This window comes from Dermacentor variabilis, chromosome 10 (assembly GCF_050947875.1).
Source record: "Dermacentor variabilis isolate Ectoservices chromosome 10, ASM5094787v1, whole genome shotgun sequence".
Classification (NCBI taxonomy): Eukaryota; Metazoa; Arthropoda; class Arachnida; order Ixodida; family Ixodidae; genus Dermacentor; species Dermacentor variabilis.
Window position 1 is genome coordinate 40,887,848 of NC_134577.1, and position 24,733 is coordinate 40,912,580.

The window sequence follows — 24,733 nt, forward strand, 5'->3', positions numbered from 1 at the left end:
CAAACGAAGTTTCGCCATACTAAGTGGACGTCGTCTATCATCTGGCAACTATTGCCTCATTTTCATTAAATTTTGTTTTTATTAAAGCAGCCAAGCAGAAGAACTCTTAAGGTGAACAGAGTAAGCCACGATGTGTGCCGGTGTTGTGCGATCATGCCGCAAATCCGCAGCCTTTGACCTTTTATTCGGCGCGATCGTGTTCACAATGCTACTAGACATTTCGAGAACTAAGGACGTCTTCGAAGACGCCGAGACCGAGTTGACGGTCACCCTACGTGCGGGTGGTATCGAGTGCTTTCACCAGCCGGCAAAACAGGGTCAGGTGCTCGAGGTAGAATACCAGGTGAGTGTTTGCTTTTGCGCACTGGTTGTACAGCACGCTTTCCCAGCTTTCTCTGGTGCTTATTTACAACACTGCACGTGCGGTAGTTGCAAAACGCCGCGACAGTGCCGATCTGGTGCGGATCTCCCGCGGCGCTCCGAAGAGATTGCACTATGATAGTTAGAACTACATTAGCTTATTCCGAATAGTCAATGACTACAAACTACATTAGCTTATTCCGAGTAGTCAATGACTACAACCTCGGTGCAAGTGAGGAAAGACTTCATTTGGTCCGGCTATTACCCACTTTCGGTTAAGCGATAGCCTGAAACTTGAAATCATTAGTCGACCGTTCTGCGTTACCTGGATAAACAAACTGCGCGCTGCTCATATTGTGTCCTGCTTCTTTAGAATCGTGCAAGTCCGAACAACCTTCTAGTAACACCAACTCTTTTGCGAAACAGGAAAAAACGTTGACACGCTTTTACACGAGCTCCACTGAAGGCCACCCTTGCTAACAATCACCTCCCACTTCGCTACGTACTGTACATCGGCGCGGGCAGCGACCTTACACATTTGTTTGTACAGCGTTTAGGGTTTAAGTTCACTTTAATGCTGGCGCTAAAAAGACAAAGAACAATGCATGCTTTATTGGCACGAAGTGAATACGAATGTGCTTGCTTCCTGCACCGCAAAAAGTCGGTGTTGTCATGTGTTGCGCAACCTTTTTAAACGCGAAACGTAGTGTCTTTACGCTTACGGGCGAATTCGCTTGGTCCTCTAGCCTTCGCATGAAGGCCTTATGAAGGCGGCTTCGTCGATTCAACCACGCAGGGTCGATCCGGAGGTTCCAGCCCGGATTCTAACATTCTGTGCAAACGTGGTTGCCCTTCAGATATTCTCGATGGGTGCTTTCCTCGACGTTTCTAGCAGATGTAATCGAAGTACTTCTTTCTGCAGCTTGTTTAATGAACCTGAAAACACAATTTCTTGCAATCTCTTAATTCATTTCGCAGAAGCAGAGTTTTTTCTGTATACACTACGCAAACGCGCCGAGTATTGGCAGCTGGGGTTTGTGATTCGACACTCCCTGTCGCGCGGGTTGTTTGTTGGCCGCATGCGATTCGCCCGCCATCCATTCGTCACAAGGCGCATTGTCGTGTACTACCTGCGTGCGACGTGTATGCACGCCGATAGTCGCTAAAGAACTACGCGCGGCGCTGTTTCTTCTAATTTCTTGTTCTCCTTCCGTGTCATTGTGATACAGAAAGCAGCTGGGGGGGAAGCGCGCCGTCTGCGATAACTGCTCGTCCAAACGTCACAGGATGCGAGGAAAAAAACATTTCGAATCGCGGTGGTGCTTAAAGTACGTGTCACAGATTTGAGTAGAGCCAGCTGTTGCAGATGCAAGCAGAGCAGTCTCATGCTGCCAGCTGTGTTTAAGTGCAGACAGTAGCTTGCGACCTCAAAAGGGAAATCTGCCTTGTATTACAAACTTGCCGCCTTGACTTAGTATCTTGAAAATGGAGGGGGCAGTGCACAAAAAAGAAAAAAGTACAAGAAAGAAAATGGACAGCAATAACGCTGCAACTTGTAACTAGGCTTTATGAAACTAAGTTAGAAAGTAATAAGACTTAGTTGCAAATTAAAGCATTTGTATCATTCGCTCTCTTTTTCGTGCTGGGTTTCTTGCGCGCTGCCCCGCTCTTCTCGAGATGATCAGATTACTGAACTTGGCTGAGTGCACTTAGGAAGGTCATCTATATGCCTGCTGACCTTACTAACGACGGTTGCACTTCTGTTTCCGGAAACTGACACCGAAAGTGCTTACAGATGGCTCAGTTTACGGAGCTGGGCATTGGAGTGCTGCACTGTATTTTGAAAGGCTGTCATGTGAGCTGACATTTTGGATCACTTGGCTTTGCCACATGTTCATATATGTCATTCGGATCATCATTGTGCCACTGTCATGAAGTTTCTTGCATTCGAAATTGGGCACTGCAATATGTGACGTCTTGCCTTTAGGTTATACAATACCCATGCTCTTTTTTGAGTCTTGCCTCTAGATGTGGCATTGTATTTAGAGCTGCACGTTTCCACTAGCCCAAATTTCTTTTTCTCATAGTGGCAGCAGCCAGAACACAAGTAAAGAAATCCAAGCGGACAAGTCAAGAAATCCAATATCTCTGAGCATTTGTTCTGCATTGGGACAGGGCTTATTCTCTGAGAAATATCACAAGTGAAACATTGTGTCGGAAATCGGAGGGAAATTTGTCACCCATGTGTTGTGCCAACACATGGGTGACAGGCAGCATTTCCCTTTTTGAATTGAAATTACTAAAGAACAGAATAGAATTTTGGCGCTGAGCACAGGGTTACCAGCACTGGCAGCTAGGTTCTAGTGGGGACAAAAAAAAAACAGTTTCTACAAGTACCCAAATGACAACACAGCACTGGAATCCTGTGCTGTGTTGACAGGCTTATAGATTGCTGGCAGTATCATACTTTCAAGTAATGCCTCCAGAGCAGCATGAGGAGGTAGCATTGCGGAGTTCTTCACAAAATTAGAGTAGGCCTTGCTACATCTTTTTCTACTGTATTCAAATCGAATGAATAATTTTTCATTCATAGTCCTTCGGTGACTGCCCTTGACAAATTCTACCTGCCAGAATCGTTGGCAGCATACTTTAAATCAGCAAGAGCCTAACATATTTGAAATTGTAGCATTGCATCCTTCTCACATTTGTGTAGTTTCAACTTGTCTTTGTGACGACAACAGTGTTCATCCTGTTGCATTTGTATCATTTATTTGTGGGCTCTCAGTAACACTGGTACATTAGTTATGTTAAAATGCCTAACTTTTCATTTTGGCTGGATCGCACCACATTACAGGTCCTCGATGCCAACTTTGGCAACATGGAGATGCAGCAGAAGATGGATATCAACTTCATCCTCAAGTCGCCAACGGGGCAGGAGATCATCAATGAGCAGTCCCGAACAGAAGCTATTCACAGGTAAGGTGGCCCCTGCAAGAACTGTGCCTAACAATGCAATGCAGTAGAACACTGATTAGTAAACCTTTTCATGCTGAGCTAAATGCCTGTCATATGTACAGTGGCATGCATTTTTCTCTTAAAATTGGAGGAAAATCATTTCACGCTTACCACTGCTTTGTTCTTACTGGAATTTTGCAGAGATCACATTTTATGGTCTGCACAATTCAGTATAACACTTAGCACTGTTACTTGTCTGGCCTTTAAGAAAGAAAGAAATGCAAAGTTGCCTTCCTCTATGGGGAAGCTAGCTGCTTCCAAGGCAGCACTAGCGTGGACTCGTGTCGCCACCTGGTGGCAGCTGCAGAAAGCACTTGTTCCGGGATAGCTGCTGCATTGGCAAGTTGGTTGATTTGAAAACATTCAAGTCTTTTCGTTACACCTAGAAAGATGGTGTTGAGCATGTCTAGCAGCAGTTACTTCCATGTTCGAAGTGATTTATTCTGAATGACACACGCATGTGCTGCACTGAAGCATGGTATTAATATCAACCAAAATGTACAGTTTAAGTGCTGCCTCGGCAAAATTTGAAAGTGTATGGACGAGTGGTAGAGCCATACATTGAGTTTCTTGCAAGAAAAGAGGGAACTCTGGTGCTAGTGCCTATGGGAGCTGCGAGCGTGGCGGTTCCGCCAGCTTGGGAATGTTGATTGGCAAGTAGGTTTACCTAAGCATGATCTTTCTGACTTCAGGTGGCCTTGTGACATTGAACAGTGTTCATTTTCAACAAAGTAATGTGTCATAAATGCAACACGTCGCAATAATTCAGCATATGTGCAGTCTTATTGCTTTCTGCATTTAGAAGTATAGGATCGCTTCAAAATTTAGGCTGATAAAGTGCAGTGAATAAAGCCACAAGGTTGTTTGAAGCAACAAGAATGAAGACAAGACAAATCCATGTACTAACCATCATTCCCATGGTAGTTGAGCGATTGCAGCGCCAGAGTTTTACTTAGTAGAGAAGGGCAGCATGAAAAAAAAAAAAAACACCAAGGAAGGACACATAAACTGGACAGATGCAGACTGTGCCTGTCCTGTTTACAGTTTGTATGTTTCTTCTTTGTCCATGTTTTTTCGTGCTTCCACGTCTATACTTGACCAATGGATCAACCAGCCTAAACCAAAGTTGTATTTCCCCTAGTAATTTCACTAGGACCCTCTATGTAGGCACAAGAGCCATTGATACCTGTCTCTTGTAGTACTCAGGCTACAGTACACATCCATTATCATCTACCTTTTGTTGGCAGGCACGAAGTGAAGGAACCCGGTGACCATACGCTGTGCTTTGACAACAGCATGTCGACAGTGTCCAGCAAGACTGTCTACTTTGAGGTCTATGTGGACAAAACCGGAGGTGGAAGTCAGGAGGACGACGAATGGGACGCTGGCGAGATTCCGTACTCGCCTGAGCTGGTGTACAATGACACATTCAAGGACATCAAGGTACGAAAAATGAAAGATAACACTGCACACCTTCCCCTGCTTAGCAATGACAGATATTATTGTACTGGGTTGAATTGAATTTTATTATGCAACAAAGTTGAGAGGACAACCAGGCATAAGAAGCTGTAATAACACCTTGAGGAGAACTGGCCCCCTAATAGAGAGCATAGCACGTAAAGGTACCAGCATGATCTTTTGTTGAGTGTTGATTACAGCAGAAAATATGAATATATATATATATATATACACACACACTGTATAGCTTGTACATATGCATTTCTTTTTTTCAAAGGTTATTAAAAAAGCAAGAACTAGCTAATAGAAACATGAAAACAGCATAACATTACACATATTCAATCATAAAAATATATCACGCAGTTTTCTTAAAAGCTGCGTAGAAATATCTAAACATCAAAATAGGCAAACAAACCTGGAGAATTTGTTGACCATAATTAGTTCTGCACATGTTAACCTTCCTTCAATGTACATTGTAGACTAGCTTATTGTGAAACCCTTTTGATGCAGTATGGCATTTCTTTCTTGATGTGTCGTATGTCTGTGATGACACCCGTGTCTACCCGCCATGTTCGCAATGGCATTGCGACGTTGAGTGCAACGTTCTGGTTCCAATTCCAGCCACTCGAGAGAAATGTGAACAACATTCTTGCTGCATTTTCCATTTTCCTAGTGCGTATGTTTCTTATGCCTGCTTTCACATGCAAATCCCCACCAACTGGCTCAACTTCCTGATGTTCAAATTACTTTGTTGTGCCAAAGGGCTACATGCCCCTCACCCCTACCCTCCCCCCCTTCCCACCCCTCTTTTTTTTAAAGCAAAGAATTTTCTTTGGTAGCAGGATGCACTTTTTTCTCTATCTGGCCAACAGCGCACACACTTGGCAATTATTGTTTGTGTCACAAGCTGGGCACGTAGCTTTGTCGCCTGCTTGTGGTGGCCTCTCTGATTGCCACACGCATGTCGACTGGTTTATCGCTAAGTAGCAAGGATGATAGTATTCCTTCTCTTGTCTGGTCTGCATCGTTGTCAGCGTTCACATCGCATCATGTATAGAGAGGGGTGTTTTGCGGCATGCACAACAGCGAAAAAAAGTGCAGTAGGAGTTTGTGCGTTTGTATAATGCCTAAAGCACGACCAAAGAAAAGGTCCTAGATGAGATGAATTAAATCTTTGATAGACACGCTAGACATATTTGCCTTTACTCACCCAAAAGCCTTACATACTACTCACTCATTATGACGGCAGCACAGAGGGGACAGCAACAGAGAAAGGAAGGATGCAGAATAAGTGCTGACCTGTGCTTCAGTGCTTGTTGTGTACTTCTTTTCCTCTGTGTTGCCATCCCATTTGCCCTGCCATCATAATGAGTTTGTGCCAACTCACCTAAGTTTACACCCCATTGCATCACGCTTTGATCACAAAAACGACATTAAAAGCATAAGCATGACATCTTGATAGCCTTGCTGGTTCGTCTAGTGCATTTAAATGATCCACAAAGCCCAGCAGGGTCAGAAAGCTATTCACTTGCTTTGCTTAGATAATCAGGTTTTATAGTTTCTGCAAATTTGTTTCCCCCTTTTCAAACACGTGCAGGCGACTATCAAGAAGGTGCACGAGAACCTGAACCAGGTGACCCACTACCAGGACACCAAGCGCGCGCACGAGGCACGCGACCGCAACGTGCAGGAGCACAACTTTACGCGCGTCAACCAGTTCTCCATGCTCTTCATCGTCGTCATGCTCGTGGTCGGCGCCATCCAGGTCATCATGGTGCGGAGCCTCTTCGAGGAACGCAGCCGTCTGCGCAAGATCTTCCAGTACCTCTCCTGACAACGGGGCCATCACAGTTGTTGTCCCTGTCGTCAAATCCTCGTCGCCCTCCTTTCTCCTTCAACCTTGCCTCCGCTCTGAGAAACTGTCTGTGACAGGTGATCCTGATGTGGTCTTCTTTACTCGGGAGTGGTGGTGCCGTGCATTGTTGAGCTGTCTTGGAGTTTGAGCACTCTGACGGGCTCGTCTTTCGCCGGAAAGAAGTGCCACCCCACTCACATTTGCTTTACTCACAGTGTACTTCTATCTCGTTATGTTCACTGATGCGCCTGTTAGGTTCTCCTTCCCCTCAGCTCACAGAATGTAGAAGAAAAAAAAAAAGGCAGCAAGCACTCCCTTTAGGCCCACTTTTCTAAGCAATATTCTGGCAAAATCGGCTGCTCCTGTATCTTTTCAATGAAGCGGAAGTTTACCTAGCAATGTGCCATTTTTTTTCTTTCTCAACTACATGTGTCTGCGGGAGGGGCTTTTTGGCAGAATGTCTGGTCAAGAGAGGCATTGTAATTAGCATTTTTATTTTTGGTTGCTTTGTTGAAGATATTTCGATACCACTTGATTCAGCTGTGCAAGTTGGTATGCACAAGGGTTTTCTGTTTCCTGTGTTATATACTTCACTTTTGTACGTTTTGTCTCGTATTTGTCATGTTTTTTGAGACCTATACCAAAAGAAAAAAACAAGTTTTTGAAGCTTGTATGAGAACTGTCACGTAGTCTATTGCCCTAAGCTTATGTTGCGCTTGTAGTATCTTTTTGTTCTCTTCTGCCTTTTCCACACCCTTGTCCATGAAGAGTCAATTCATTACCTTAGGCTATTATAAATGCACGTAACACTCTGTTTTTTTAAAATACCTTATGAGCATATATTTATTGCATGCTGATATCAGCAAGAAACATTTTAAATTTGCTCCATTGTATCTGACTATACGTTGTATAGAGGTTGGACAGTACTAGCTGTGGTATGCCCGCTTCTACGACTGTTGTTAACAACCTTTGGATGCATCAAAGGCAAAAGATTTTAAAGGGACACTAAAGGAAAGTATTAAGGCGAGCTAGATTGAATGATCAGGTTGTGTAACAATGAATTCGTCATTCATAGCAAGAACAGAGCTTTTGTGAGCAAGAAAATGACAAAAGTGGAAAGTCAGTGTGGTGCCAGCTATCTTGGACTATGGTACCTCTCGTGTGATGTCAGCGCTGGCTGATTCACGGAGAGCAGCAGAGAGGAAAGTCACGTGGAGGTTACGTCAACTCATCGATTCAAATTGAGGAGGAGCAGCGAAACCTTTGGCAACAATTTTCTACTCAACAAAACGGTATATCGACACATAGAAGACAATGATGGACTTCTGGATGAATTGTATATCAATCTAACTTGACTTAAGATCTTTCTTTTGTAGTCCTTTAACACTCAAGTCAGCTACTCTTCATTGAGCACTCCTTTGGAAGCATCACAGCAAAGCATGGTGGTACGCATGAATTGTTTCGTTCAGATAGGTGTCCACCAAGTTGTCAAACATCCTCATACAGTACTGCCCAATGTTAAAGGGAACATCTAGCTGGTTGTAAAGCCAACATAACTCAAACATTTCTACATAATTGAGAGAGAAAAATGGCCGAATTGACATGTTAAATTGACATCTATGTATTAAAAGATAGTTTGTGTGCCTTCAATGACCTATTGCAGATGTAATCGGTAGTCGGATAACTGGGTGTTTCCTTTAAAAGGTGGAGCATACTGTACAGAAATGATCAGCCTGGAAATGTTTGCACAAGGAGGTGGTAAGAGCACTAGTTCTTTGTGCAAGCATCTTTTCACCGGTAGTCTTATTGTCCACGACAACATTCCAAACTCGCCCAGCAAGAAACTTTGCTCAATGTCGGGCATCCTGCATGGTACCTCAGTCCTTTTTTTCTTGCGGGGCAGTCAGCATTGCATAGTGATAGAAAGGGGTTCAGCACAAAAATCGGTACAGACAGGAGAACTAAAAGAAATATAGATGGTACCGGCATTTTTCATTTACTTCTGAACCATTAATTAATGATGAACTGGCTAAGCTCTCGCAACTTCTTTATCAAGGTTACGTGGCTGTACATAATTTTAAGGAAAGAATTCTTTTTAATGCGTCCAAGTGAATTACTAATCTTGAAAAGACTTACTAGCACAAGGTTCTGGATGTTAAAAGCATCTGATTAATCCATTTTTTTTTTAATAGCAGCAAAAAACATCCGAATTTTTGTACTTGCGAGAGGAAGCAGGTGAGGGTTGTGGTACCGACCCCAAACTCGAACATCAAGGATGATGATTATGGCTTCTTTGATATTTTACTTTAGTTACACTCAATCTTGACAGCTAATGTTTTTATTTTGTTGTTGTCTGACTCCCTGTTCCCCTTTTCTTACTGTACTGTAGATAGATAGATTATTACCTACACGAGTGAATGTGATGCTTGATTTAGGAAAATCAAAATTGTCACTGCACCCAATTAGCAATCGCTTTCTTGCTTTACATTGTTACAATCTATTTTAGTTGATAACCTGCTTTACAGTCTCTCACAGACTTTTTTTTTCCTGACATACTTTCTACTTTGCCCCCACCTTTACTGTAGGCTAACACATGTCACCACATTGTGTGGCACAGGCTGGCTTTATGTTGGCACAGCCCAGTTTATAAAATGTTTTGAAGTTAATAGATTGCCATGAACCTGATTTTGTGTAATTCTCTTTTGTGTAGTTTCAGAAGAATGTCAGTGTTGTGGTTTATGTAAAATTTATCCTGGTGCTGATCTTATTCTGAAAATTTACATGTCATCTTGTCCTTTTTGGTGAAAATTGCTCCTTTTTAGCTGAACATATGAAGTGACTATTGCCAAATACTTGAATATGTACTAAGAGATTCGTAATCTTGTCCTTAGTGAGTGACAACTTGCCTATATAGTGGCAAATAAACTGCTACCCAGGTTATACAGAATTTGTATAAATGCATCATCCAATTATGTTAGCTCATTGTGATGACGTCGTGACAGAGGAAAAATTATTTCAATATTGGCATTTTTAGATACTATGTTGTGTAATGAAAAGGCACAGAGGGCCAGACAGGTTCAGTGTAGTTTTGTGGGCAGAACATGTACTGAATACATTGCTGAGCATCATAGACCGATTACACACGTAACTAGTCGATACACAGTATGTACACAGACTGGTTAGTATATGTAAGCAAAGGTGCTAGTTCAAAGGAGGTCAGCAATTTTCTTCACATGTGAATGTGGCTTCAGAGATTTACCACTCTGTGGGATTCATGCTGGGTGCGCTGCTGTCTGATAGTTTTTGAAACGAAGAAATTATGAAAGTACGGCATGTTTAATCATGTGTAACATGCACTGCTGGCATTAAAAGTTTGTAAACACTTGCACATGTCACTACTGCAATACGTTTTAATTCTCGTAGCTTTCAATTTTATGCCCCCAAAGTTATGCAAAAATGTTTGTCATCTATTGGCCTTCACACCCCATTCTCGTCAAAATCCAGGCCATGTGTGAGCTGAAGACCAAACGTGCATTACGACTGCACCACTTAGCCAAAACGAGCCTGTGTTGGGCTTGTGTTTAATGAAATGTCAGCTCTGTGCTTGTCAATTTATAAATCATTTATCATAACTGGTGTTCGCTTAAGCATGGAGCAGACAAGCAGGGTTACATTAGTCTCTTTAGTCCACAACCAATTTTGTTAAACTTAGCTTTGCCTTCATTGGCTTGCATGTGTTTGAAAAGCGGCATTTTCCTGGTCACTGTTTTCACACCAGTCACTATGGGCTTTGTACTTGCTGTTACCACCTTTCCTAGTCCCACCATCTTTGCTTCCTAGCTATTATAGGGTGGGTAGACAGTGTGGACTGTTTTATCCAGAGCTTGTACTGTAATTCTGTACTCCTTATTAGATAGTCCTAGCCCCTGACATTTGCATATTACTGTTACTATAATACCAGAGGTGTAAGTGGCAACATCAGCGTCAGTGACAATACCCTGCAATGAAGTGTTGAACTACAACGTGCTACTAGCATCAAAGTTGCACCACTCTTTTTGGTGAAATAAGACACTTTCATGAAGATCATGGCACTGCCGACTCCTTTGCAGCAGCAGATGAACAGAACATAGCTGGTGCATTGTGTAAAAGTTCTGTGTGTTCTTACTGACCAGAGTGTCACGTGATGATGTTGCTATTGCCAACATTACTGCTTCAGTCTACATCTCCACTCTCTATTGTAGTACTGTAGCAGTAATGACAGATTTAGCACAACAGGGATAGTAGCGTTGATAGTGACGTCTTGCGAGGCCGTGACCATAACACACCTGAAACACGCTTCATTGCATGGTGCCCATCCTCCAAGACAAAAAATTTTTAAAAATCTTCGTGCAGTGTGGTACTGTCGGTTGTTGCAATAAGTACTCTGTGCTCTAGGGTTCAAAGTGGTGTCACAAGATGGCGTTATCGGTTCTGCTGCTCACATCTACACCTTTCGGTTCTTTTTGTATGTGCCTGACTTAAACCCCTTCATTGTGCCATAGCGGTATGAATATGTGCACATGTTTAGCATTTTGTAACTGCAACGCGAGGCAACTTTTCAGTGGCATTATTAACTAGCTTGTACACTCTAGTTACCACTATAGTACTAGTCCATATGAATGGAGGCAGCTGGTTAGGCCAGTACTTTCATGCCTTTGAGTGTTTTGTAAATAGGCTTTTTGCTGTACTGGTACCCTAAATTTGCACACAAAGCCATACCCACAGTTCAACACTGTTTGTGTGGCAGAGTCAACACCACATATTTGTGCACACGTCTGCAGTGTGTTATCGAATTGCCTTGCCTTGCAAAGTGGCTATGTCTGTTGCCTAGAATAAAGTGAACACACCGTTTTCACATCATGGTCCCAGCCACATCACTTTCATTGTGAATATAGTTCAGAAGAAACGCATTTGTACACGGCCAGTTTTTGAGCACGTCAAAATTTCAGCAACGTTGGGCCCAGCAATGTTTCATCTCGAATAACTTTCCACTCTTGCGCTTGGAGAGTTCACGTTCATGAGTTCACGTTCACAAGTTCATTTTTCGAATATATTATCGCAGAACCATGGAAAGAGCTGCGAGACCCAGAATCTAAATAAGATGTAGGCTTCATGTATCACCATTAATTTCGGAGTAGGATCAACAAATGTGGGATTGAAAGCAAGACTTATCCGCTACTGAGCCTGTTAGCTTGAGTTACAAGGTAAATTTCCACATGCATTTCATTTAGCCGAGCATGCAATAAATGTAATGAGGCTGTACAGTTCATTCTAGCACACGAATGCCAATATAGTTTTGAAAGATAAATGTGCAAGAAATTAATGAAAGTGACAAATTGGTGCAAAGACAGATATTCTGCTTTTGTGACTGAACAGAACCTAAGCATTTTATTCAAATGTGCCCTCGTACTTTCTATGGCCGAAGAAACGCAAAACCAGCAATGGTTGTGCTAAAAAACTTTGCAACCAGATGGCAAAAAAATGCAATGCAGGGTTGCTTTTGGGAGGTGCGGGCTTTCACATGATGAAGCACTTATGACAAAGCTGGATACTTTTACAGCCACCACTAAGAAGCTGCTCATGGCCATTTTGTCGCCTTTGGTTTCGCTGCGAGCGACTTTAGCAAACCACTCAGCAGAGACCTGTACATGGTAGCTGCAGTGGCAAGCAAGCATTGCAAGCTGATAGCTTTGCTAACACAATGGAGCACAGTTCTATACAATTCTATACAATACTGTACATAGAATGCACTCAAAGTCAACCTGTGTATGACAATACCTGAAGTTACTTTCCACCACGAAAGGTGTAGTTCTTTTTTTTACTTGGTGATATGATAATTGTGATCATTGTGTGCGATTTGCTTTTTCATGCTGCACCTACTACATTCCTGCTGGAATTTTCATGCCCAGAAAGTACAACCAGGGCATTAATTAATAAAAGCAGTATGTGTGGCAGCAATAGAGATGGCTTGATTGGTGTAAACGCCCCAAATGTATAAAATCTTCACCTAACACAGGGAACATAAATGGCAGCATGTCAAGCTGGCCTGGTAAACATGCTTTTTTTGTTTAAAGCCTTATCAATGTCAAATGCATATTGAAGTTTGCCCTTCCCCCAAAAAAGGTTTTCGTTGGCCATTGTTTTTTTCTTCCAGCTGTGCAAGCAATTACTTTAACTCGCCACTTAAACTACACTCTAAAATTACACCCTTTGGGTTGTACCTTGTCCTCAAACAATAATCGTCACATGTCTCGCTTCTGTTTCCTTTCTTGAAAAATTTGCGCTCGCTACTTTCCTGTCAGAATGCTATGTTGCACTGTGCTGTTCCTGGCACGCAGAAGTAAAGAAAGGAAAGGCGCATTATTTGGGGATGGGATGAACCCCAGAGAGTGGAAACTTTTCTCAAGAATGTATGTGAAAGACAAACGTGTGAGTAAAATTAGTGTATGTCTGCCAATAATACAAGAACACAGAAAGCAAAAGTGCACTGAAAGAGAGGGGGGGGGGGGTTACAACTAGTCATGTATAGCGCATGTTCGGGCCAGCTATATCCGTGACAAGAGGCATGTATGCACATAATGTGCTTCTCGGGTGACATGGCGTCTCTGAGCAATGACTGATGCGTTTTTTTGTTTTTACCATTTGTCTGAACATATCTGTAAGATTGCTCACTTGGGTCCAGTTGGTACACATTGAAACTAAATAGAGTAACTGTGCATGGAACCGGACGGCAATTTGTAAGTTGCTTCTTTCTCTCTTTTTTTTATTATTACTATTATTTTTTTTAGCTGTCCCCCTTCATCTCACGGTGACACTAATAACCATGGGCATTATTCTTCACTTCATATGTTCATGTCTGCCATTTGTTAAGCTGTGTTATAATGCCGAAGTGAGGTGCAAAGACCAAAAAAATAAACTAGAAACTGCACTTGCTTACCAGCGTTCAACAGTATGTGTGATACTGCTGTCATTCATACGCAGATGCTTAGTTTTGGTGCTAGGGTGCATTTGGCACCCAGTTATACTGCAATCATGCATTGAAATTTCGTGTGACGAATCACAAGAGGTGTTCTACTTTGTTTCGGCATGGTAGTACGTGATACGACAGAGATCATCGAAGTTTTTTTCAACCAATGATTACTTGTCGCATGTGAATTACAACCCGACTTGCCAGTATGTATAAAGGAGCTCTGTGGCCGAACATTTTGCCCCTTAGGACACTTTTATGTTTGCCATAGATTCTGAGCAACTATGGCCATTTGAATGCAAATGTGTTGGTGTTCCCTGTCCTCCTGCTTAAGGGAGTACATGCTTTATGTTGAATTCACATTGCTATATTTTTTTTTCACCAAGTTAAACAATCCTTCCAGTTTCTCATGCATAGCGTGAAAAGTGGGAAGGAAGCAGAGAGTGGCAGCTCAAAACACAGCTGCCTGATCTGACAAGCCGATGCACTATTTTTTGTTGAACTCGTCCTGATGCAAATTTTTACTAATTTCTCTGCCATTTTTTTTTAATTTGTGGCGCGGGTTACACGTGTGTGTTCTTTGCATTTTGTCTGCATCTAAGAAAGGATGCACACTTTGTGTAAATTTTGTTCGCTTAAGAAAACAAGGCTGCCGTCAGGCTGTCATCTGCGCTCAACATCGTTTTTCTTCTTTCTTGTGCACAAGCAAAGTCACTGCATACGGAAGCATTTATTGGGGCTGGTGTTGCATACGCATTACTTTTCTTTCCCATTTAATTTCGCAGATTTAGTAAATTTGTGTCATTGCTAGTAGAAGAGGTTTTGTTCTTTTACAGTGCACTTGTTAGTAGCCTATGCGAATTCTACTAAGTGTTTGTCTGGAAAGTGATTGAATGCCCATACTAAAGGATGTCCAGAAAGCCAGTTGCGATTTAAAATTTTTAGTAGTTTACAAAACAGCAAGCCAATCTTGCCACAAACAATTCTACGCCAGAGTAAAGTAGCAATTCCATTCCAACTCCATTCCTGTTCACGTTTTATCAGTGGTCCGAGCGGCACCATGCCTACATTGCCACCAGGATTGGCGTGTCATGAGCAGCGGTTGACATCAAAAGGAATAGAATTGAGCTAAATGTATTCTTGTGCTATACTGGCCCTATTTTGCATAACGAATAGCACTTTAACAGCGCATTAAACTACTGCATCCACCCCTGTGTTGACAACAGGTGCGTACAGATGCTTTCACAGCACATACACATTTCTGCACACTCTCCATTGGAATGTTCACAACGGCATGCAATATTTGTGGCTATGGATGATCGAGAGGAAGTCTTGATTCAATAAATTTGTTGCTTCAGCCAGTGCCCATAAGGAAAAGTCATGCGGCACGGAAATTCAGGATTGGGGGCAGTTTTGAGCTTACAAAAATTTGAAATTGACTTTCTGGGCATCCTGTAGCGCGGCGACTATGATGTACCAAAGATGTATGGACAGGCATGACGGGTTGTAATGTATTGTCCATGTAACTGTACGTGCAGCAGTAGCAGCAGCCATCATTTGTCATTGCGAAAAAGCATGCTCTTTATTTTGTCAAGAGCACAATAAACTCTGTGATTCAAACCAAGGTATGATTCATTTTATTATAAGACTGTTTCCAGCTTTTTGCTCCATGTCATACAATAAAATATAAAAGCAGTTTAAGATGGCAACTAAAAATATATATAACAAGAACAACTTTTTTCTGGACCGGCCTACTGTGGAACGAAGTTGTAAATCTACACAAGCACATACGCTGTCAAAGGTAAGACTAAATAAAACTGAGTCTGCACATAAAATGTGCAAATCGTACATTATCTGCGATGTCAGTAACAGCGAATGAAGAACATGCTTCTTGAAGAATTTTTTAAAATGGCTACAGCTAAAAGCAATGGCCAATGCCTTTGGTCACAAAATACATGCACGTAAACGATGCAATTTAGACTGCCTAGCCCCTAAAAACAAAACCCAACAAGAATTCTTGTTGGACTAGGTTACGGTTACCACAAAAGAAGAATTTAAATATACATCAGCACATTATGTGTCAAAGTAAAGACCAAAAAAAGTGCGTCGAGTCGCATCACCTGAAACGTAGCGCTTACACAATTTTTAGTGATGCCAGTTTTGCCAAATAAAAGAAAACCTCTGGCATTGAAAGGTCTACATTTGAAAGCGAGTAATAGCCAATGCCTTTGGTTCTTAAAGGCATGCAAAAATTGATGAATATAGCGTGTCCGTTGTCTGCTCCAAAAATCTCCAGAAAGAAAGGTTTCCTTGCAACAGTCGCAGCAGCTAAAAACTGATAAAAAGGTTGCACATAACAATTTCGGAGCAAACATCCTGTAAAAAAAGCAGAAGTTGCCTCTTCATGAATATGCTTCATACATGACCCACACTATTGGCACTGTGACATCCTGCTAACCAAACTATTATTTCAACTGATGGTTAAGTTTTCTACTTTTATACATAGCACTGAAACATTTCGGCAACACTAACATCATTGGCACAAAATGAGGCTCGTAATCTCGGATACAAACACACTTGCACGCCAGCTTGTAAAATGTGTTTTACATTCCAGCTTGTGATAGAGGGTCCTGATTAATTTTCATCTAGGAAACGCTTAAGGTGTGCATTGATATCAGCACCAAGATGTGTTTTCTCCAAAGGTATTTTCTTGTCTTTGAACATTTGCTCAAAATGCAGTTATACCTGCTTAACGGCTTTAAAGAAGATGTAATACCACTTGGACCACGAAAACACCAAACACCAGTTAAAGCTGCTGTCTGCCCTAAATTGCCATCAGTGATCTATTAGCCTGAACAATAACGCTGATAATTGTAATATCTAAGGTATTATGTTGGTAATCTGTTAGTCACAAGAGCTTTGCTATTTAGAACTTCCAAATGGAGAAACACTCTAACACGTGTTACACCAACGTGGAAGAGGACACACAACATTGGTCTAGCATTAAGCAGAGAAAGAAAATTGATACAACAAGGATCCACTAGCAACAAAGCAAAATGTAGCTAAGCTATGGCTTTAGATTAGCTCTCTCAGATTGCAAGCAAAGAATTGTGCAATGTCCACGATCCTTCCAAAAAACATGCTAGTAAGTGGTTACTCGTTCTAGATTTTCTAAACTATGGAAACATTGTCTGCTACAGTCATAGAAAGATATACATTTATCCTTTGGACACAATTAGCACACAAAGAATTTCTCCAATGCAATACTATGACAATTTCAGCAATCTTAAACATAATGAGATATGGCAATTACCAAAGACACTTCCCCCAAAACAGTGACAAAATTATGTCAAGCCTCCATGCTAACTAATATGATGACAATATTTCTCCATAAAAACGTCACAATCTTAGTAGCTATCCTCATCATCAGATAAGACAATGACCGATGGTTGCCTGTTCTTCTGTGACAATTCCAAGGACTCGCCTCTGGAGTCAAAAAGTGATCCCGAGTGATCATAGCTTTCCTCTGACTCCAACTTCACTGATTTGACAACTTGAGACTCATATGATGCCAGAACATCTTTCGATAGTGTTTCCACTTTAATCTCCACTTCTCTCGAGCATTGCTTGGACACAGGTGTGGACGTCACTGTCTCGTTGAAGTAGAGACGGCGCCTCCCGGAGATTCGACACTCGGGCAAACCTTCAGGTCCCACAGAACTTGAGGCTGTTACTCCTCCAGCATCTCCACCTGCAAGTCGATCCGGACTGATTCCTGAAGGCGACGTAATGCTTTTCCGTGCAGCTAGGTTTGGTCGTTTCGGCGGTGTGCAGCCAATATCACTTTCTGCATCGTTAACTTCACCGTTGCTGAGCTGCATGGATGTCATGAACTCTTCTTTCAGTGAATCCGAGAGGGAAAGGTTGAAACTACCAGGCCAAGAAGGTTTTCTAGAGTCCTCAGTCTGGGTAGAACTTTTGAGGCTATCTGCGCCGGTAACACAGGCAGCCTCCTTCGTGCTTATATTTGCAAGGGCCATGCCGTCATCTGCCGAGACTAAACTTTTTGCTCGTTTTGACAGTTCCGCAGATGTCGGTGAAGTGCTTCTCCTCGCCTCATCATCAGGCTGAGTTGTCAATTTCTCTTGCACAGAGATAGTGGGCTTCTGTTCAGGCAAGCTTGTAATCGAAGATGAGCTGTCTGCTCGTTCAGAGGTGTCTAGTGAGCTATTTGGTTTCGTTTCACCCACAGGGTTGTCTTTCTTGGGACATAAGACTTCCTCCATCGTAATCACAGATTCTTCCAGAACTGAATCTGGTTTAGGAGTGACAACATGCACTGGCTCAAGTGGCTTGCCGGGCTTTTCTGGAGCGACATCGCCTGCTGAACTTGTTGGCTGGGGTTCGGCATGTTCTTGTGTTGCCCCCGCTATTCTTTGCGAAAGCGGCACATTGAATTCGTCCAATGAGGAGTCAACCGAAACATCTAATGGCTTGGCAGAGAACTTTGGTGACCGCGCGAAGTAACGGTCAACAGTTTCGGTGGCCTTGGCTGGCGATGACTTCAGCTTTCGCATCCGCGTTGTTACTGACCGGCTCTTGCTACTTGGTGAAGCTCTAGACTTTTTCGAAGCAATGTCTGCAGCATTTCTTCTCAGTCTCTTCTCGCCTGTTCCCTCACTTTCGTCTTTGATGACTTGCTGCGACTTTCCAGATGTGATGGTGAAGTATCCCCGTATGTCACTGTTGGTCCCTGTTGAGTAGAGTGGATTATTTTAAGTATGTGTTCCGCAACCCAGAAATATTTTTTTTAGCAAAGTGAAGTGTCACTGCCATTTGCGCCAAACATCAAGTATGCATACTGTATTTTTGAGCGTATAACCCGCAGCAAAATTTCAAAATTTTGAAAGTGGGGGGCAGCTAATATGCGAAATTCAAAGTTTCGTTATCTCCTAGGGAACCCCGCCTTCTCGCCACCCTTGCATGTTGAAGCTCCCTTCTCCCTTCTTTAACAGTCGCTCATTCTCCCCCATTTCACGGGTCACCATTTTGCGTTTAGTAGTTAGCGAATTTAGCACGCATTGCCGGCAAATTCATGCATCGCCCATTCCCGTGGCGCTCCCTCAGCCTGCGAGAAGTGCTTTGCGATAAACCACCACTGGGATTTTTGGCTTAGTCGTATTTGTTCCGTCGCCATTGCCGATGCGAGGGCTTCTCTGTCCACACTGTCATCCGCTGTTGTGCGACTGCTAGCTGCAAAGTGATCCGGTTCACGTCAGATATAATGTGAATGATTTGCCTGCGATAACGTCCGACGAGTGAATACAGCTTTGTTAGCATCACCAAAACTACGACATAGACAAGTCGTGCATCCGCGAATGCAGACTGTTTTTGCAAAGATTTGAGCAATGTTGTATGTAGGTGGATGACACGTGGGAATATATATATTTTTTTCTTCTTTCCAGGCTGTTGTAATTGGGGGTGCAGATTACACAAGATGGCGGGTTGTATGCGCAAAAATACAGTACATGGGCTAAATTCTCTCCAAGGAGTTCAAGTTCTCCTAGACGATTGGTTAACTTTTCTTTCGCAGTTACTGTACTTGCTGTCGATGCCTGTCAAACTATTACTGTGTTTATTTTAAAAACTTCATTATTGTTTAAGTGTCCCAATGTTCTTTTCATAAACTTTGCCGATGGCACTATGTTGACACTGCAATAGCCTAAAGTAACATACAATTCCATAATATGTCACATGAATCACTCACAAAGAAACCTTTCACCACTTACCATCTGTAATCGCAGCTTTCTTCTTGCTCTTCTGGTTCTGTTCATCATAGAATGCCTTCACCAGTTCTGGATAGACATCCTCAAACAGCTCCTGGGGCTCCAAAGTGTTTGGTGGTGATGACTGTGTCCACACTAGGAAATTCAAACAGTGCAAACTGGTCGGCATGTTTCCACAGCAGAAACAGTGTGATTGCTCCTTGAGTAAGTTTATTAAACCGATTACTTAGTAGAACCTCCATATAACCCTCAGTTGAAGACTTTGTTCTCAAGAAACAAGTCCAGTACAATAACTGAAGAGCACTTGTGCAATGCATGTACAGTTGAGCAGATGAAGAGGCAAGGGCAAAGCACAGCGAGTGGAGCTTTTGAAATTTGCTACGGTATGCAGCTTACAGATATACATATACTAATAGGCTTTAGGAGCCAACTAGTCTGCAATCCAGATTCAAGTATTTGTGGAAGCAGAGCTTTCATAGTAAAAACCTGCAACTCCCCAAAATTTTCTTTAATTGGCAGGCCTTCTGGCACAGCTAAAAACTATTCACCGCTTAAGTCACATGATAGAGTCACGCCTCATACCAAACACGGATAATAAATTAGCGTGTACTATATCAAAGTAAACCTGAAATGTTTGTTACCGATATTGGCATGTAACAAATATATGCTTATAACAAATGTCGGACACAAGGAAAGTATTTTCATGCCATATGCAATTTCGTCAGTTGGTTCCCTTTATTTGGTGCAAAGCTATACAACTATCACAAAGGTTGGGAAGTGGTGCTGACGGTTCTCATAGCATTGCAACAGTCATCATTGCCGGTCCAAGTATGAATAAATGCTGTTTAACTCTTGCAAAATTTTTTTTTCCTACGAAATGTAGGAATCACATGGAAGCAACAACTCGCATCATGACACATGTGACATGGCTGCAGAGCATTGCGGTGAGTGGCTGAAGTGCAAAAAAACGAAGCAACATGTGGGCTGACCTGCTGCATGTGCGGAGATCTTTCTGTGACGATGCCGATGGCAAAAGGAATGCGAGTGGTCTACCTTTTCATGTTACTGCCCCTGTGCTATTTAGGAGGGATGCAATGTCACATGTACATTCTGTTGGTTTTAGTTGGCGACCATTTTTCATCATATTATCACTTATCAAGTTATTGCTAGGCAAAAGTCATGCCTATGTCTGAAATTCATTGACCGTTGTTGCCTAGTTTAAAGTGAAAGAGGCTTGTCTAACCAGAATGCACCCATAACATGAATACTGTTGCACATTCTCAAACCTAGATGAGTGTCAGCGATTTCTCTGTAATGTAGGGTGACACATGTACAAACAACAAACAAACTTGACCCATGAGTTTAGATTAACCAACCTATGACTATGCCAATGACTATGCCGCCACTATTGCTGAGTGTTGGCTGCCCTCTGATGCACAAATTAACCCAATATATAGTCAAATTTTTAACTCCCAGATCTTGCAGTGTTTGGTTCTTCATTAGTAGCTCAACGTGGCTGTGTCTCTGCTCTTGCTCCAAGTGGCACCAGAGGGCACGGGTTGTGGTTTCTACCATACCTTTTTCCTTCTTTTGTGACACATATTATTGTATTAATTTTTATTATTGCTGCCAGGGTGCAGCACTTGCGCCTGCATGCTCTAAAGTGTAAAGCCACACCAACATCAACAAGCCCTAAGTCAGCATCTGATAAAAGACCGGTAAACATGCTTTGAACAACTGATATGTGTTTTCAACATCCTGCATTCGGTCGTCGTCCCATCAAGGCCAGCAGCACAATGCAGCGCATTCATGCGAAAGCTAGAGCTCTGCAGTCTAAACCGGATACAACTACGCAGACACCCACCATCTGCACAATGCTAGTTAGCTTTGCATCCTGTAATGATTTTCTGTTAACTAGCCAAATTACGAAACAGTGAGAAATGAAAGAAAATAGACTTCGCGACTCACATTCGGTGGCTAGCCATTCAACCTCGTAGAAGTCGGCATTTTTCCGCACTCGTTCCTTGACGATCCTAGTCACGTGATGAGAAAACAACGCATTCTCAACACAGCAGCTAGTCTGAATCCTTAGTCAAGAGAATCAAAATGCATTTTTAACGGTGAGCAAATCAGTCCTATGGAAATCTGTAAGGTGATGACAATTTCTCCATTTCATGGTCAGGCATAAAGAAAGCTGCTCAGACATAGTAAACCTTTTATCGTTGAAGGTGCATTACACTGTGTTCAAAAAGAGCCAAAAACTGAACTGAGCAAGTTTCAAGAACTTATACTGGGTCACAGCAGCCAAAATACTAAAGAAATACTTCAAAAATCATGTTGTCTTAATGATGTATCGGCAATAGTATATTACGGCGCGAAATTAAAAAAGAATTGAACACTGACCTTCATTTTCTCTTGAAGTAATCAACATATACTGCATGTATTCAATACAAATAGAGTATCAAAACAACATATTGATACGGAACAGCCACCACAGTGTGGCTGCACTGAGGAGAAAGAAGAGCGGAGTGGGGACGTGGGTGGAGAAAGAGGTTCCGAGCGTACAGAACGAATGGATTGCAGGCCGACGTTGGACAACTCTTGACGGACGACGGCCTCGATCAAGGAGATTGTCACTGGAGAATGATCGGGCGAGTGGAATGAAGGGGCCACCGGTTGTGCTGCTTCGACCTCACGACAAATGATGCGGGTCAAGTCGTCACATCGTGATGGCTGGTGGAAGAGGTCGTCACAGGATGACGTAGCAGCTGTGTTGGGAAGTCTGATGTTGTGCTGGGATACCCGGCGGCTTTTAGCATTCTTGAGACGGCGGCACACCTTGAGGATCCTATTGATACTGGTGACATTCATAAACACCAGTAAATTGAAGGCATTGTCAGCAATGCCTTTGAGGACGTGATTAACCTTATCGTCCTCAGACATGTTCGGGTCAGCCTTGGCACAAAGGACCAAGACGTCGAGAATGTACGACACATAGGAATCGGTCGACGTCTGTACATGTGTGGTAAGGGCTTTCTTGGTAGACTTGACAATGGAACGGATTGCCATAAAGGTCGCGGAGCTTCTCTTTGAAGAGATCCCAGCTCGAGATCTCCTCTTCATGAGTCTGGAACCATGCCAGTGGAGCTCCGTCGAGGTAGAAAAGAATGTTGGCAAGCATAATAGTCGGCTCCCACCTGTGACTGGTGCTGACACGTTTGTATAAGCAGAGCCAGTCGTCAACATCAGGATTGCCGACTCCGGTGAAAACACCAGGATCCCGAGGGTGGGAAACGGCGACGGAGGTCAGGGCAGCAGGCAGAGACGCTTGCGTATATGAAGTGCTGCCAGCAGGAGCCAAAGTTGCACTGTCGCTGCGAAGCTCCATGACGGGTACGGGGAACGTCCGCCTCCACCAAATTAATGTTACATGTAGCTGATACCCAATGTTATTTACAATTTATTTACAGGGGAGCTAACGGAGGCCAAAATGGCAACGCCATATCAAGTGGGCACACACGTCGTCTTCTTTCTCTTCAGTGCAGCCACACTGTGCCGGCTGTTCCATATCAATATTATCAGTATAAGTTGATCTGTTATTTCTCTTTAGTGTCCCTTTAAAGGGACATAACCTTTTAGCTGGCGAGATAAGAAGCACTTGACGTAGAATGTTTTTATTGATTTATTTCTTCTTGATATTGTTCAAATACATACCAAATAAAATATTAAATGGTCTCTCTAAAAACTAAGTGAGATAATCCGGGTTGAAAATATTGTTGACCAGCTGGTTAGATGCAAATGTATGGTCCAAAACTTGTGCTTGGTACTTGGTTTGGCAAGTTAAATGTGTGTTCTTGAGATTTACCTCGATGGAGAAAAAATTACTAGCTTTCTTAAACAAAGGAAAAAATTTTTGCATTAGCGGTAATATGACAACCATGTCCGCTAAGACGATACCGATGCAGTCCTCAAGTTTTGTCACCAAAACATCAGCTGCTACCCACGGTCAACATTTTTCTGACTATCACTGTTGAGCAGGTACATAAATTAAGGTAAATTGAAAGGCACAGACTGATACTTGGTTTTGTATAGTGTTTCCAGATATTTTTGTAAGGTCAACAACATGGTTGTGCTGCCAGTCAAAGGGTTAAGGCATGCTAAAGCGATAAATTAATGCTCGAGAACGTTTAAGGCATCAATGTGATCGAGAACAATGTTTTAGTAATCGAGAAATTGAGGTAAATGCAGCGTGCAATTTGGGACTACGCCGGGACATTCAAGTAGTGGCCCAATGACACAGCGACTCCTCATTATAACTCTTTCACTAGTGCTCAACCAGTCATTATAGAAAGATCATTGCATTGCATTACGAGATGGAAGAAAATGCTACACTTGTCTGCTTCTATTCGATTCTTAGAGAAACTGTTTGACAACAACGTGAGTGGTCAAAAGGTTTCATTTTCGCTCGACTCTGCACCACCCACGTTTTCGCGTTTCAGTGGTTTCGTTATTGCATAGTGCTGCACTGGCTTTTCTGGCTCACAAAGCTCACACAAACTGCAAGCAGCAGAGAACGAGGCCCATGGAAACGATGCATGCTTTCCCATCCTCTTTCGCATTGCCGACTCTGTCTCGGCTCAGTTTCTTGCCCACTATTGCGTTTTGCACGAGAAAGTGCAGTGCCAGCTGTTCGGTGCCATTTTATTCACCGACGGCAGTGAAAGGTGATGATGGTGTATGCAACGACATGGCTCCTCGTTCGGGCCCAGGCTATTTGATTTCCGCAAGAGCTGTATGCATATAAACGGACCAAGGGGTCCGCAGGGTAAAATTTTGAGGATAGGTTTGTTGTTTCAAAACAAAATTAAATAGTGTTGTGGTCAAAGATAAAGCTGGCGGCCGCAATGACAACAATGAGCCCGGACTTTATGAAGAACGGGCTCGGGACACTGACAGTTGCAACTTAAGAAGGCAATGATGAAACTGTGAACATTTTCCCGGCACAATATGAAGCAACTTACTTTACGGGCTTCAAAGTGACAACCTCTTCGCAGCTGCTACCACCTCGCTCTAGGTGGCAGCGGGTCAATAGGGGGAACAGTTTCTCCCGGCTTTCTGCAGGCCCCCAGCTCAGCTTGTCGTACATGAAATCCTTCAAAGGCAACAGGCATTACATTACCTTCATGACCACATTGTGCTATGGCAAATACCACTGGTTGGTTCATAAACGCTATCCTAACCTTTGAGCAGGTG

At 42.7% G+C, this 24,733-nt stretch overlaps 2 protein-coding genes across 4 annotated transcripts in view; one reads left to right on the forward strand and one right to left on the reverse strand.

The window, feature by feature from the left end:
• The first annotated feature begins 84 nt into the window (after positions 1-84).
• On the forward strand, positions 85-15,318 carry LOC142560397 (transmembrane emp24 domain-containing protein 5-like). The gene is made up of 4 exons (XM_075672471.1): positions 85-343; positions 3,215-3,336; positions 4,623-4,818; positions 6,431-15,318. Exons 1-4 carry the CDS (start codon positions 131-133, stop codon positions 6,665-6,667), a joined length of 768 nt encoding a protein of 255 aa, XP_075528586.1. The 5' UTR covers positions 85-130; the 3' UTR covers positions 6,668-15,318.
• Positions 15,311-24,733, reverse strand: part of Gen (XPG-like endonuclease) — a 30,011-nt gene continuing 20,588 nt past the window's right edge. For all 3 annotated transcript variants that reach the window (XM_075672467.1, XM_075672466.1, XM_075672468.1), the window contains 4 exons: positions 24,502-24,632; positions 21,449-21,513; positions 19,484-19,615; positions 15,311-18,447 (listed from right to left, as the gene is read on the reverse strand). In XM_075672467.1, coding sequence (XP_075528582.1) covers positions 17,102-18,447; positions 19,484-19,615; positions 21,449-21,513; positions 24,502-24,632 — 1,674 coding nt within the window. In that variant the 3' untranslated portion in view covers positions 15,311-17,101. The remainder of the gene's footprint in view (positions 18,448-19,483; positions 19,616-21,448; positions 21,514-24,501; positions 24,633-24,733) is intronic.